The sequence below is a fragment of the Bos mutus genome, chromosome 15 (assembly GCF_027580195.1).
Source record: "Bos mutus isolate GX-2022 chromosome 15, NWIPB_WYAK_1.1, whole genome shotgun sequence".
Taxonomy (NCBI): domain Eukaryota; kingdom Metazoa; phylum Chordata; class Mammalia; order Artiodactyla; family Bovidae; genus Bos; species Bos mutus.
Window position 1 is genome coordinate 24,938,168 of NC_091631.1, and position 15,378 is coordinate 24,953,545.

At 37.2% G+C, this 15,378-nt stretch overlaps 1 protein-coding gene across 7 annotated transcripts in view; it reads right to left on the minus strand.

Annotated features, from left to right (window-relative positions):
• ANO3 (anoctamin 3) overlaps positions 1-15,378 on the minus strand; it is a 495,323-nt gene that overhangs the window by 45,978 nt on the left and 433,967 nt on the right. For all 7 annotated transcript variants that reach the window (XM_070383648.1, XM_070383649.1, XM_070383645.1 and 4 more), the window contains 3 exons: positions 8,960-9,042; positions 8,398-8,538; positions 7,697-7,861 (listed from right to left, as the gene is read on the minus strand). In XM_070383648.1, the coding sequence (XP_070239749.1) occupies positions 7,697-7,861; positions 8,398-8,538; positions 8,960-9,042 (389 nt within the window). The remainder of the gene's footprint in view (positions 1-7,696; positions 7,862-8,397; positions 8,539-8,959; positions 9,043-15,378) is intronic.

A 15,378-nucleotide genomic window follows, 5' to 3' on the forward strand; every position in this document is an offset into this window, starting at 1 on the left:
AACAGGAAACAATCCTTTAAGTTACTTTTATGATCTGTAAAACTGGCCTGTCATCAAATTTTTATTATCTTGACCCATATCTCTCTCCCAAATTGAACATTTCTTTAGGAATGGCTTGATCCACCTATTTTAAAAGCTTAGAGAATGTGTATACTTTGATCATTAATTTGAATTAAAATAACAAGGGCAGAAAACCTGAAAGGCACTGAAAATATAATTCTAATAACAAAAATAATTTTGAGCAAATGTAATATTCAAAATGCTAGGATATTTGAAGAATAAAATATTTTAAACCTCTTCGAAAATATATTCTAAATGTCTTTTAGTCATTCGGCAAGACCTGGAGATACAAACACGAGGAAGCTACAGTCCCAGTTCTTGAGGAGTTGATACCCTGATAGGGGGAGAAAAGGCATGTCCCAAAAAGTAACAGAAGAATAGTCACAAAAGACTGTTCGATTCTACCAGGAGAATCTGATAAAAATGGAGAACAGACCTGCCAAAGTACCTATGAGAAGAGACACAAAAGATTATTTCATTTCATATGTGGAACTGAGAAAAATTTTAAGAAGGAAGTGATCCTTAACTGGAATTGTCAAAGATGAAGAGATATTCTCCAAGGAGATAAAAGGAAATAAAGGCCAACAGAGGAAGCACTGCGAACCCGGAAATGGGTGCGAAACAGCAGAATGCCAGGGAGCAAGCACAAGTGAGTCTGTAGGCTGCAATGCAGGGTGTGATAGACAGGGAGGGGACGGGACACACCACTAATGAGGAGAGAAGGGAAAACCGATTTTAATAATGGAAACCCTCCTTGCCATTGATATCAGAGGCAGTGGGAACCTGTTAGACAGATTCGAGTACAAAATTACAATGATCAAATTTGCAATTTAGAAAGGCGATTGCAACAGTGGAGTGAAAGGGAGATGGGAAGAGGTGAAAACACAGACAGGAAGACTAATCAGGCTGAAGCAACAGTCCAAGTTAAAAATGCTAAGTAGCTGGCTGAACTAAGGAAGCAGAAGCGAGCCTGAGGAGCAGGGAATGAATAGGAGATATGTTATCGAAGCACAATTCTCGTTAGTCACCGACATGATGAAAGAGACAAAAGTAATGCATGAATAATGACTTAAGGTTTCAGTCTGTGTCCATTAAATATGAAAAGTTCCAATTAAACATATTTGGCTGATTTAAACTATTTTCCATGCACTTATTTTGTAATTTCATGTATATGACATATAGCCAAAAAACATATTAGATTAATAGAGTATTTTGACCGAGTCCAAATCCCTAATTTGGGGAATATAGTTTCACGAAGTCAAGTTATTAAGGAACAAAAAGTACATTTCCATGAGCTGTATATTTAGTGTTGGTCTGAAAATAGCAAAAGGTAGCATTTGGTATTCCAGGTGAATCCTTTTGGCAGTATGTTTTTTAAAGGGTCTGATATTTTGATATCAATTGATATTCATCTATCCTTATTTGATTAAGCTTTTAAATTAATCCCGTGTGTTCATGTGTTTGGTAGGACTGTTTGATAATCTGTGAAGTGTCTTAACATCCTGAGAAGGAAGGAAATGCATAAATTCGGAAGGAATTTTTTATATGGATTGAATCTGAGAAATGTAACATTCCCTTCACATTTGTTGAGTAGACTGCATAGTTCTTCAGTTCGGTCACTCAGTTGTCTCTGACTCTTTGCAACCCCTGGACTGCAGCATGCCAGGCTTCCCTGTCCATCACCAACTCCTGGAGCTTGCTCAGACTCATGTCCATTGAGTCGGTAATGCCATCCAATTATCTCATCCTCTGTCACATAGTTCTTGCTTGATGCTAAATCCAATTTAAAATTTTCTCCTGAGTTAGTTGCAACGGCAAAGTACAAGTTCTATGGCCTATTTCACTTCCAAGAATCCCTGTCTTTATGCCAAATGTTCAACAAGTAGCAATAAACATTTAAAAAAGAAAAGTCAGCTGTTTTCTCCTGGGAACTATGGACGCTTGTACTTAGCTCTAGGTATTTACACAGGCTTTTGTATTTAAAGAAGTAGAGCTAGTGGGAGCCTGATGGGTTACTGTCCATTGAACACAACTGAGCACAGGCATGCACGCACACACACACACACACAGTGGGATTTTAAGAATCTCAAAGGATAGTTTCTATAATAAGAATAGTACTGTCTTCACCTGTCTCTAGAGGTCTTCTTATCTGTAAAATGCAAGTACTTTGGAAGGGAGAATACGTTAAACCTCATCAAAAATATAAACTTAGTGAGAAGAAGCTGTGTCTGAACCTGTGAGAGGAGTGTATGTTGGAGAGTTAATTGTGATTCTCAGGAAGGAGTGGTCACTGAGGAGAGAGACTAGAGGGGGTATAGAATCAGAGGTCAAGGGACTGGGGATTGAGAAGCACCTGGAATAATACAAAACTAGGGTATGGTACATCAGTGGAAACTTTCGTCAAATTTCAATTTTTTGCAACATCACTGATAATAGGAAGAATGCCAAAGAATGCTCAATCTATCGCACAATTGCACTCATCTCTCACGCTAGTAATGCTTAAAATTCTCCAAGCCAGGCTTCAGCAATATGTGAACCATGAACTTCCAAATGTTCAAGCTTGTTTTAGAAAAGGCAGAGGAACCAGAGATCAAATTGCCAACATCCGCTGGATCATCAAAAAAGCAAGAGAGTTCCAGAAAAACATCTATTTCCGCTTTATTGACTATGCCAAAGCCTTGACTGTGTGGATCACAATAAGCTGTGGAAAATTCTGAAAGAGATGGGAATACCAGACCACCTGACCTGCCTCTTGATAAACCTGTATGCAGGTCAGGAAGCAACAGTTAGAACTAGACATGGAACAACAGACTGGTTCCAAATAGGAAAAGAGTACTTCAAGGGTATATATTGTCATCGTGCTTATTTAACTTCTATCCAGAGTACATCATGAGAAATGCTGGGCTGAATGAAGCACAAGCTGGAATCAAGATTGGCAGGAGAAATATCAATAACCTCAGATATGCAGATGACACCACCCTTAAAGCAGAAAGTGAAGAAGAGCTAAAGAGCCTCTTGATGAAAGTGAAAGAGGAGAGTGAAAAAGTTGGCTTAAAGCTCAACATTCAGAAAACTAAGATCATGCCATCCAGTCCCATCACTTCATGGGAAATAGATGGGGAAACAGTGGAAACAGTGGCTGACTTTATTTTTCTGGGCTCCAAAATCACTGCAGATGGTGATTGCAGCCATGAAATTAAAGGTCACTTACGCCTTGGAAGGAAAGTTATGACCAACCTAGACAGCATATTAAAAAGCAGAGACATTACTTTGCCAACAAAGATCCGTCTAGTTAAGGCTATGGTTTTTCCAGTGGTCATGTATGGATGTGAGAGTTGGACTATAAAGAAAGCTGAGCACCGAAGAATTGATGCTTTTGAACTGTGGTGTTGGAGAAGACTCTTGAGAGTCCCTTGGCCTGCAAGGAGATCCAGCCAGTCCATCCTAAAAATCAGTCCCGGATGTCTGTTGGAAGGACTGATGTTGAAGCTGAAGCTCCAATACTTTGGCCACCTGATGTGGAGAGCTGACTCATTTGAAAAAACCCTGATGCTGGGAAAGATTGAGGGTAGGAGGAGAAGGGGACAACAGAGGGTGAGATGGTTGGATGGCTTCATTGACTCTATGGACATGTGTTTGGGTGGACCCTGGGAGTTGGTGATGGACAGGGAGGCCTGGTGTGCTGTGGTTCATAGGGTCACAAAGAGTCAGACATGACTGAGTGACTGAACTGAACTGAACTTGTAGGGAAAATGTTTGAGGATAAAAGTTCCTAATTAATTCAAATGCAGTTCTGATTGTAACATGTCTTTTAGTTTAACTGAAATGATCAGTAATTTTCTGGGTAGGGATTACGGAATGAACACTGAATGTGGAAGCTCTGTTACCAGAGCTGTCATGCTTGCCTTCCCAAGCAAAAATTAATTAATCATATTTGTCTTCTTCATTGTCTTTGTCTGTGAAATATTGTCCATCTTCAAAAATATGAGTCCATTTCAGTACTTAAGATGTATTTGAAGATCGGTAGGTCTCTGGAACAAATTGCCAAATAAACCCAGGAACACAGGGTACGTTTTTGAAGGCAATAATAATTGATGGGGGGAGTGGAGATTTACAGACATGAAACCATTAACATTGATTATCTCCAATGGGTACAATTAGTTTATGGTAGGAAGGGAGGAGACTGGCATTTTGGATTGAGAAAAGTAACTTTCATCTAATATTTTAAATATCCTTATACTGTCTTTAGTTTTATAAGAACAATGTAGCTATTTTATAGTTCAATGCTAATAAACAATGGATTTAAAAAAGGATAAAATAAAATTAAGACATAAGAAGAACAAGACTACTGAAATTACCATAGTGTAATGGTATGATTTCTGTATGAAATAAGTAAACATTTCAATTTTCTTATATTTAGATGTATATTTGATGAAAACATATAATACAACAACCTATATGTGATTTATTTTCTCTCTACCAGCACTATGAGTATTTACATATTTATAGGTAGCAGATAATAAAGAACAGAGAGTAAAAAATTATTAACAAATGCAGATGCGGCCTGAAGAATTTAGAAGGATCAAAGAAAAGATCATCAGCATTCCTGTATCTTGAACTAAAGGGCAATAATCAAACTCTATTATTTAAAGATGAGGAAAACGGAAAAAAAAAATAAAGAAAATTTTGTATTTTGCAGGAAAAGAAATGAGAGTATAAATAGACTTATAAAGAGAAATAAAAATTCAAAGCACTGAACAAATAGGAAGAAAATGAGCATTTATTGAACACTTCTATTCACTAGAAGCAGATTTCATTCCATCTTTCAATCCCCCTAGGCATTTGTCTTATTACCCTCATTTGAAAGATCAAGAAATTAAAGTTCAAAGATGTTATGCAGGGTAGTCAGGATCACACAGGTCAAGGAGCAAATCTCTGTTTTGCCTGTTTTTAAAGTCCATTACTTTTTATCTGGACAGTATGTTGAGGAACTGACAATACAAACTGATGAAAGCCTGGACAGTGTTCAGAGGGGCAGGAGGGAGGGGGAGAGCATAAATGAGAACAGAAGGAACAGAGAGAGAGAGAAAGAGACAGAGACAGAGAGAGCGTGTGCGTGTGTGCACGTCTGCGTGTGAGTGTCCTGGGATGCTATGCAGCCATCAGTAAACCTTTGCTCTACTTGGTGAAAGACAAAATTTTAAAAATGACTTGAAATTGCTACCTAAAGCTACCCAAGTGGCTGTGGTTTTATGAGTGACTCATATACAAAGTAAAAGTACATTCCGATTCTGATTTGTTCCAGATTTTTTATCATGGTATTATGTATTAAAAGTAAAGACTATTTTTTTCTGATTATAAATCAAAACCTACATATAGAGATAAACATTTGAATGAACAGAAAAAAATATGAAATCAAATATTATCCCACTCCTGAAATATAACCACTATTAACATTTTATTGTCATTCTTCAAAATGCAGATGTATTCCCATCGAAATCAAGTGAAATTATATATCCTTCTTATGTAACTGTATGTCATGTACTTAAATACTATTAAAATTTAATATTCAACCAACCTACCAAGAATAGGAAAATGAATCAATTTAAAATCATACTAGCTTATCGCTAGTGTTACCTAGAAATAAATATATTAACCACTAAAGCCTGCTTTTCCTTAAACAATTTCTTTCCCTATCTGCTTGAACAGTTAACATAAGAATTAAAGATATAAAAATCTGTTGTATAAAACCCATGTTGTGAATGGCTCCTCCTTCACTGTGGTGATTTTGTGCAACATACAACCTATACTGCCTTTCATAGATTATCACACAGCCCTCTTCATCCTAGCTCTGTAGTTTTTCAATGTTTATTGTTCATTTCAATCCATGAGTCAAAAGCATAAATTAAAATACTGTATGGCTTACTTGGAGATACAGTAAAAAAATATTCTCCTTCTGCAAATAAACTGAACCTGAAGAAAGCAAACTCCAGTAGAAAATACTAACTATTGTCCTTGCATTGAAATTTACCCATTTCTTCAAGTGACTATTCACTTTTCACTTAAGAACTTCCCTGATTATTTTAAAGTTAAATAGAAAATGGTTCCAGTCCCTTCCCAACTAATCATATAACACCAGTGTCAATCTAGTTTGGACCCAGATACATATTACCTGTTTATGGTATCAACATCATTATGTGTGTATTGGTCAGCTCTCTACATGAATTATCATGTAAATAAATATGCAAGCACTAATACTTATTAAATGCACAATCTGGGACAAGTTATTTAAGCTCTCTGAATTGTAGTTTCCTTATTTACATAATGGAGAGAATATTGATCGTGTGGTGGTGTTGGAAGAATTAAAGGAAATAAATTGTTCTAAATGAGCCAGTCAATGCCTCCTGTCTTCAGAGAAAATAGGACCCCAACCACAGACCTTGCTAAAGGGGCAGACCTAAGCATAATGTCCTCTCAGCCACAGACATTTGGTTCACAAGTTAATTGGTATATGTGATGTTGAACCAATCACATGCACTCTCTGAGAAATTAGCACATTAAAACACTGGATGATCTAAGTTAAATAAACTACAGAAACTGACCAACAGGATCATGAAGTTAGAGTCAATGAAGATAAGAAAAGCATATCAATGCACCAGCACACCAGACACTGAAACAGCGGCCATTGTTAGGCAATATAGTCTTTTGCTGATAAAAACAGTCTCTTCCCCATGAAAACAAATGCAAATAGAATCATTGTTTAAAAAAAAAAAAAGATGAGAATGGAAGAAAGGAAGAGAGAGAGAGAAAGGAGAAACAGGGAGAGAAAGACAGAAAGATGAAGAGAAAGGAAGGAAGGAAAAAATACTTAGTCTCAGAGAAATGCAAATGGAGAAACTGTTTTCCATTTCACGTGAGGTCTTGGAGGTAACGAGGCTACACTTTCAAACAGAATTTTCTATATCTTTCCAATAAATTCTCGGAGTTTGAATTTGTTGGACTGGTTTTCTAAACCTAACAATTCCTTATCTGAATGAAAAGAGCATAGCATCTTAAATAAAGAGCATAGCACCATTTCCAGCACACACTAGATACTTGATGAGTGGAAGCTATCACTAAATCAAGTTATAAACCCAAGACTTCGCTGCTGGAGCAGTGGATAGGAATCCACTGCCAATGCAGACGACACTGGTTCGATCCCCAGTTTGGGAAGATTCCACACGCACCTGTGTGTCAAAGCTACTGAAGTCCACGTGCCTAGAGCCTGTGCTCCGCAAGAGAAGCCACTGCAATGAGAAGCCAGGGCACTACAAAGAAGATTAGCCCTCGCTTGTTGCAACTAGATAAAGCCTGTGCAAAGCAACAAAGACCCAGCACAACCAAAAATAAAAATAAATAAATAAACTATAAATTCAAAGACCAAGGAAGACAATACAACTGTCATGGATTTTAATTTTTTTAAAAAATCATGTAAACCACACAAATGAAATACTTCCTGTTAAGCCAAACTGTCTTTGCCAGAAATGATACTTGGCCTTATTTTGGCTTCTTATAAATCCAATCCAAATATAAAGGAAACACAGACCTCTCCTCTACTCACCCACTTTACACCTACTGAAAAATTGTAAACACTTACAACATTCAGTGCCATAATGATTACAAAATTGATACAGACTGCAGCAGCGGAAGTTGCAAACTGCCAGTGTTGTTTGATGAAATTCCACTTGAATGATGCAAACTGTTCCATGACAACCAGGCGATACACCACAACAGCGAACACTGCAGTGATCACCAGGGAAATCTACAAAATGGGAGACCGGAAGAGACATCCACATTTTGCATTATTAAAAAAATAAAAGCAGCAACATAGATCCAAAACATTGACCCCAAAAGCTAAAGAAATTTACTTTTCCAAGAAAGCATACATAAATTTAACATTTCCTTTAAAGAACTGAGTTACATTAGAGTCAAAATAAACAGTGTAAGCCTCAGTTGTTTTAGCATGATATGTTGTTCAAATCTCAACTGTCACATGAATGCTTGGTTTTAAAACAGAGGATCTAATTTTAGGATGACTTACATAATTTCCATTTTTTCTTAGATGATCTTTGTTTCTCCCAGACAGTATTTTATTTAAAAACATATGCAAACTCCCTCTGCAATTACTGCATGACCTGCTGTGATTTTTATTTTGCTTAATAGTATGTATGTACCACCAACATACTGAACAGGATACAGTTGCTTACCCCCTCAGGGTCACAATATGAGTTGGTATTTTAGAACTTCTTTCTAACCCTGGAATCCCACAATATTCTGAGACTGATGGTTCTACTTTACCATGAAGAATATTCCTGAGATAGAAACAAGAAGACGAGTGACTTTGTCTGAGGAAGGCTGATGTGGTTCAGGTTTTCCACTGATAGGATTCACTCGCTCCATCTTGTAATACTTTGCTTCGAACTGGGGACGAAGGGTTTCCTATGAGAAAAACTAAAGTTAATTAAATATCTAAGGCATAAAAAAAAAAAAAAAATCATCCAATATTGACTAAATTCTTGGAATTTGGCCTACTTCTATGTTGAGTCTTGGCAAAGAAGCAACTTGCAAAAAATTAGATGCAAGATAATTTCCAGGTTAAACCCTAAGCTATATTTTAATTGGCATGATTTCCCACTAATGGAATTTAAGGAAACATTAAAGAAGTGCTCTTAAAAAGTACATATTTTATCACTGGTGTCTATTATATTCATAAAATAACAATGTTGTTAGTAAAACAAAAAAAAATCAAGGGAAGACTGAGCTGGGTTTAGCTGCTTTCTGCTTAGACGTTAAGGCAGTGAGTGTTTTCCTACATCATATGTTATTCCAGTTTTTATCTCCTGGTCTCTTAACATCTTACCTCCTCTTCTTCCCATTCAATAAGGTCCCAAGTATAGGTTAGTGTACTTCTTCTCCTTTTCCAAAACTCCAGGAAGACTGTGGCTTATATAAATAAGAATAATAATATTACTATTATAATTCTTACCTGATGACATCACATTCTGTCATCATTGCCTTTCTTCTTTGAATTGATGCATTTATATCATATTATTAAATAATTAAAATTAACTACATTTAATTTGTATTAAATTCATACAGCTGCAATTTTTCTTCCCTTACCTTCTTCTATATAAATTATCAACATGCACTCTCAATGGAGAGTGATTCTTTTTATTGGAATAAATAAGCAGAGACTTTTGGTAGCATGACCCTGATCTTGTGAAACTGGATTGGAGATGAAGCTGGAGGATAAGAGGCCTTCAGTGGAAAAGGGAGCTTAGTTATCAGGGAAAAGCTGGGTTTCCTGTGCATCGTGGAGGTAGAAGAGCATTTCAAAATAGCTGAAGATGATGCCCAGTAATTCTGCTCCTTAGCAACTATGCATTTATTTTTTCACTCTTATCTCACTGACTATCATGTATACTTTTCTCAACATTACAAAAATTTCACAGATGCACGTGCTGCATCCAGTCCTTGTACCTTCATGTCTCACGTCCATTTCCAGCGGCTTTCCTCTGTGATCCAAATTCAATGGCACAGAGTAACGGAATCACAGGGTCAAGCATGTGAGAGTAGTAAGGTCCTATGTGTTTTCACTTCAGTCACTCAGTCGTGTCCGACTCTTTGCGACTCCATGAACCACAGTACGCAAGGCCTCCCTGTCCATCACCAGCTCCCGGAGTCCACCCAGACCCATGTCCATTGTGTCCGTGATGCCATCCAACCATCTCATCCTCTGTTGTCCCCTTCTCCTCTTGCCTTCAATCTTTTCAAGCATCAGGGTCTTTTCAAATAAGTCAGCTCTCCGCATCAGGTGGCCAAAGTATTGGAGTTTCAGCTTCAACATCAGTCCCTCCAATGAACACCCAGGACTGATCTCCTTTAGGATGGACTGGTTGGATCTCCTTGCAGTCCAAGGGACTCTCAAGAGTCTTCTCCAACACCACAGTTCAAAAGCACAGTTCTATGTGTAGTCTGAAGTTATTTATTTTAATATACCAAAACACAAGGTCCAGAGTGATTAATATATATCACTGACCTTGCAAAGCATCTAGAACTTTTTCCTGTACCTGTTTTTTTCCCACACTTGAAGGTTAAGTCTCTTGAGGGCCTTTTTCCCCTTAGCATTTTAGTGCTTTGCATACTGAAAATGTTTAATAAATGAACTGAATTACTGAACAACTCAGGGATTGCAACTCTAATTCCTGTGCAAGTATTCTTTGCATTATTCCAGAGGTTTTCATGGAATGCTCCATGGAATTTCACTGACGACATTGGAAGAAAGAGTCCCTTGACAGAGAATCCCTTTCTTTATATAAATATATATTGAGCAGTCATGTTCAAATTTTATTTGGAAAAATAATTATTGTTGAAAAAGTTTTAAAAACTACTTCACTATACTTTGAAGAAGGGGAGTAGCTAATGAGAGGGGGATCAGGGGTAAGAGGTCAGTTCCAAACACAAATGAATTTAAGTATGTCTGAATATATTGAGCCCCCAAAAGAATTCCAAGTATTATTTTCACCAGAAGAGATAAGGATTTGAAGCCTTATTAAAAGGAGACCCAGCTGAAATAAGATTGTGTCAGAGCAAATGCTTGGCCTCATCAATGGAGACAACACCCGAGAACAACTGGAGTCCTCCATTCCCCAGATATTTTTTCCGCAACATTTGCAAGCATAATGTGCTTTCCCCACACAGCACTGCAACATCACTATACATGAGGTAGAAACAGAAACCTCACTAAACAGGTTCTACAATCAACAGAAGGGCCATGAATATGAGACATTTTAAATTTCTCTGCTTAGGACAAGTTATTGATTTTCTGGTTAATGCTTTACAGAAATGCAATTAGTAGAGCTTTTTATGCATGAATATCTAGTAGGTTAATCAATGGAAAGAGCCTATGTGTGAAATAGTAGATTTTGAATATTTGGGCTGGATTGTACTTGAGTCAGTCACCACGGATTAGTTGTAGAACTGGCTAGTCAAGACCTTCTTGTCTGGTTAAATTTTCTCTTTGTCCAAAGACACAGAATCTTTTTCTAACTTTACTTCCAATTTTCCTCTCCTTTTGTCTCTCTAAAAATACTAAGAAATAAAACAATACATATCTATGTTCTAAAAACATGAGAAGGCCAGTATTTGATATAAGCACTGAAAATCCTTACCAATTTCTAAAATCAGACATTCTTCCCCATAGGAAACTTCATTAAGAAATAGAAATATACACATAAATAGCATTGTGCTATATTAAAATACGAGAACTCTCCCCACAGTCTTGACCATCTTAAATTTGATGGAATGTGTCTAAGTTAACTCTTCCTGTCACTCAATATGGTATTGACATTTGTACATTAAATAGGCATTCAGTAGCACCTGTTCACATTAAAATGGATACTAAATGAATTGCCAAAAAATTAGGTGTCTATACAAATAACTTGTTAACTTTTTTTGCCATGCATTTTTAATAAATACAATTTAATCTTTTTAAAGTTCTGGATTTATTCTTCTCAGGACATTTCTTCTTACCATTCATATATTTGATATAACTTCTTTAATTAACTCTATGGAATAGTCTCTGATTATAAATATAACACCAATGAAAGTAACAGAAACAGCCCGTCTTACTTCTGAAATCTAGGAATGCCTGCTATTTACAAGGCTTTCAGTAAATGTATGCTGAATGAATAAATTAAACTGTAAAGAATAGAAGTCACCTACAATTCCACATTCATAAACAGTCACTACTTCAATTTTGGCAATCCCATCCAAAGTATTTTACTAAAGAAGTGTATTTAGGGCTGATATGTTGTTGACACTCAGAGACACAACCATTTGTTTTTGTTAAGTTGCTAAGTCATGTTCACCTCTTTGCAACCCCATGGACAGCAGCATGTCAGGCTCCCCTGTCCTTCACTATCTTCCAGAGTTTGCTCAGATTTATGTTCATTGAGTTGGTGATGTTATCTAACCATCTCATCCTCTGCAGCCCCCTTTTCATTTTGCCTTCAATCTTTCCCATCATCAGGGTCTTTTCAACTGAGTTGGCTCTTTGCATTAGGTGGCCAAAGAACTGGAATTTCAGCTTCAGCATCAGTCCTTCCAATGAATATTTAGGATTGATTTCCTTTAGGATTGACTGGTTTGATCTTGCTGTTCAAGGGAATCTCAAGAGTCTTCTCCAGAGTCTTCTCCACAACTCAAAAGCATCCATTCTTTGTTTTTGTTTTTCTTTTCTCTTTTTCTGTCATAAATGAGCCTGGTTGTTCATTTATGACAGGGAAAAAGAAAAAAAAAATTCATAATTGAACCCTCTAAAGGCATCATGTCCTTCACAGGTTGGCCCTTCCTCTCCAGGGAACCTTCACCAGGATGAGGTACATGTAGCATTAACCCCTGGAACAGCTCTGGCCTCCAGGAAAGTGCTCCAGAACTAAAGTCAATATCCATTCTGATTGTCCAGTAAGGAGTCCTAGTTCCAAGCATGGTTAAATACTTGCCTTTTCACCTTATAAACATCCCCCTGGAATTGAATCCTTAGAAATGTACTTGGCATCATAGGCGAATGCCAACAACTATCAAAGAAATTACTAACTTCATTTTTACAATAAATACAATTTATCTTCTTGATCAAGTTATAAAGACCCCCAACAGACCATCTAGGAATGACAATGTGGTGCTGGAGAAAGAGCATGGCTTGGGATACAGATGTTCTGGTTTTGAGAGCTTCCTATATTCTTTTCTAATTATGTGACCTTAGACTGATGAAAAATGATAAGCCTTTGTTTTCACAATTTAAAAACAAGAATAGCAACATCATCTTCTTAGAGGTGTTGTACAAATTAACCTTAAATTAAGGTATAATTTATAAGTGATCTAACATCTAACTATTATTCATTCATTTGAAGAATATAATAGACCATATTGTTGTTGCTTAGTCGTTAAGTCATGTTCAACTCTTTACGACCCCGTGGACTGTAGCCCACCAGACTCCTCTAGCCATGGGATTCTCCAGGGAAGAATACTGTGTGCCATTTCCTTCTCCAGGGACTCTCCTAACCCTGGGATCAAACCCACATCTCCTACACTAGCAGGCAAATTCTTTTCCATTGAGCCAGCAGGGAAATCCCATAATAAATTATAATAATCTTTTTTTCAACATTCTGTTAGTTATTATACATAGGGAACTTGGTAGAGAAAGTTCTTGGTTTCATTGAATAAAGCTACTATATATTTTTCTGTAGGAAACATGCTTTTTCAATTATTTATATTTTGACTGTTTTATAAAAATTCAGTCATATGCGTCATAACACTGCCCATCTTTTTCTGGTGACCCAGCAAACCTTTTATATTGTTCTTTTTCTTCTTTTGTATTTAAGACAGTAAAGCTGCCTCTAGAGCAGAGGTCCCCAACCTTTGGGCCACGGACCAGTACCTCCTGTCAGATCAGTGGTGGCATCAGACTAGAAATCAAATGCATGATAAATGCAATGTGCTTGAATCATCCTGACTCCATTCCCCTGCCTCTGGTCCAATGAAAAACTGTCTTCCATAAAACTGGTGAAGTACAGTGAAGTCAAAGCTGCTCAGTCATGTCCGACTCTTTGCAACCCCCTGGACTATACAGTCTGTGGAATTCTCCAGGCCAGAATACTGAAGTGGGTAGCTGTTTCCTTCTCCAGGGGATCTTCCCAACCCAAGAATCAAACCTACGTCTCCCACATTTCAGGCACATTCTTTACCAGCTGAGCCACCAGGGAAGCCAAGAATACTGGAGTGGGTAGCCTATCCCTTCTCCAGTGGATCCTCCTGATCCAGGAATCAAACCAGGGTCTCCTGGATTGCAGGCAGATTCTTTACCAACTTAGACATCAGGGAAGCCCATGAAACTGGTCCCTGTGCCAAAAAGGTTGGGGACCACTGCTAGAATAAATAATTCAATTCAAAATTATTTTTGAGAGCACAATGTCTATTATTAGAGTGCACAAAAAAAAGGAAATGAGCTGCATCATAGTCTCAAAGAGGAAGAAGAAAACTACCATTATAGAGCACTTTCAAATTTCAAGACTTTGTGTTAGACATATTTTTAATTAGCTCCTATCATTTCCACAACAACCCAGGTGAAGTAAAGATTATTATCTCCTTCAGTAGAGAAGCAAATCGAAGCTCTTGGAGATTAAGTTACCTGAGGAAGTCACTTGGCTGAAATTCAAATCTAATCCAAACACTGACCTTTTTCTATGCTAAAGGAAAAACTATTGCTAAACATGGTCTGATACAGAACTTTTTGAGCTACATAATCTGCAACATTCTTCTGGGAGGAAATTAGCATCACAGACAAACTGTTTGAGCAGATTTCTAAGAGACCTAAATGAGGTTGAGAGTGACCTATTAATCAGAAGTCACCCTTTTTTGTTTGCTTTGGAGTCTAAAAATGATTACTAACAATTTTCTTTTCTTATAAATGTCTCTACCAAGATAGAAATCTTTGCATTGGTCTTTTAGAAGACTTTTCCTTTGCAATCAAACTCAAATAAAAATTTGACACGTTATAACTTAATTGTCTGAAAAGACTATTATTTTTCCTTTATTAGACGACTGTATCTGAATTTGTGAAGGTGGACATGCAGAAGTAAGCATAATGCTTCTGGGTTTACAATTCAAGCAAACACTCAGTTAGTCCCAGAATAATTAAACTGCTTCTATTTACAATTTTGATGTGTCTAAAGTTCCCTGTAGACATAGCCAGAATCTCTGATTTTTCCAAATATGGCTGAGGTAGTGGCCAAGTGTTTTTGATAGCTAAGTATTGCAAGGTTTCCATAATTAGGGATACATGCATTTAGTAAGATATGTTTATGTGATTTGCAGGCACTTCCAAGTGTTGTTCCATTATTGCCAGTTATCCTAATGTAGCACTGGCTTCTGAGGTGACTCCTCCAGTTCACATGCTGACTCTTTCAGGTGCCAGGCTAGGGGATGTATGAAGAGATGCACATGTTCTGTGGTATCCAGTACTGATTATGGAAGAGAAATAAGATCTAAGATATATGGGGCCAGAAACTACTCCATGGGAATTATTTCACAAACTTTAAGTCATATATGAAACACACCAGAGATTTTCTCAGAGTTCCAACAATATTAAAATGTGCATGGCATTATCAATTATGAAGTTGAAATAAGCCTTTCAAAACTGCCAATAATGGGGACTTGCCTGGTAGCCCAGCAGTTGAGAATCTGCCTGGCAATGTAGGGAACAAAGGTTTAACCCCTGAT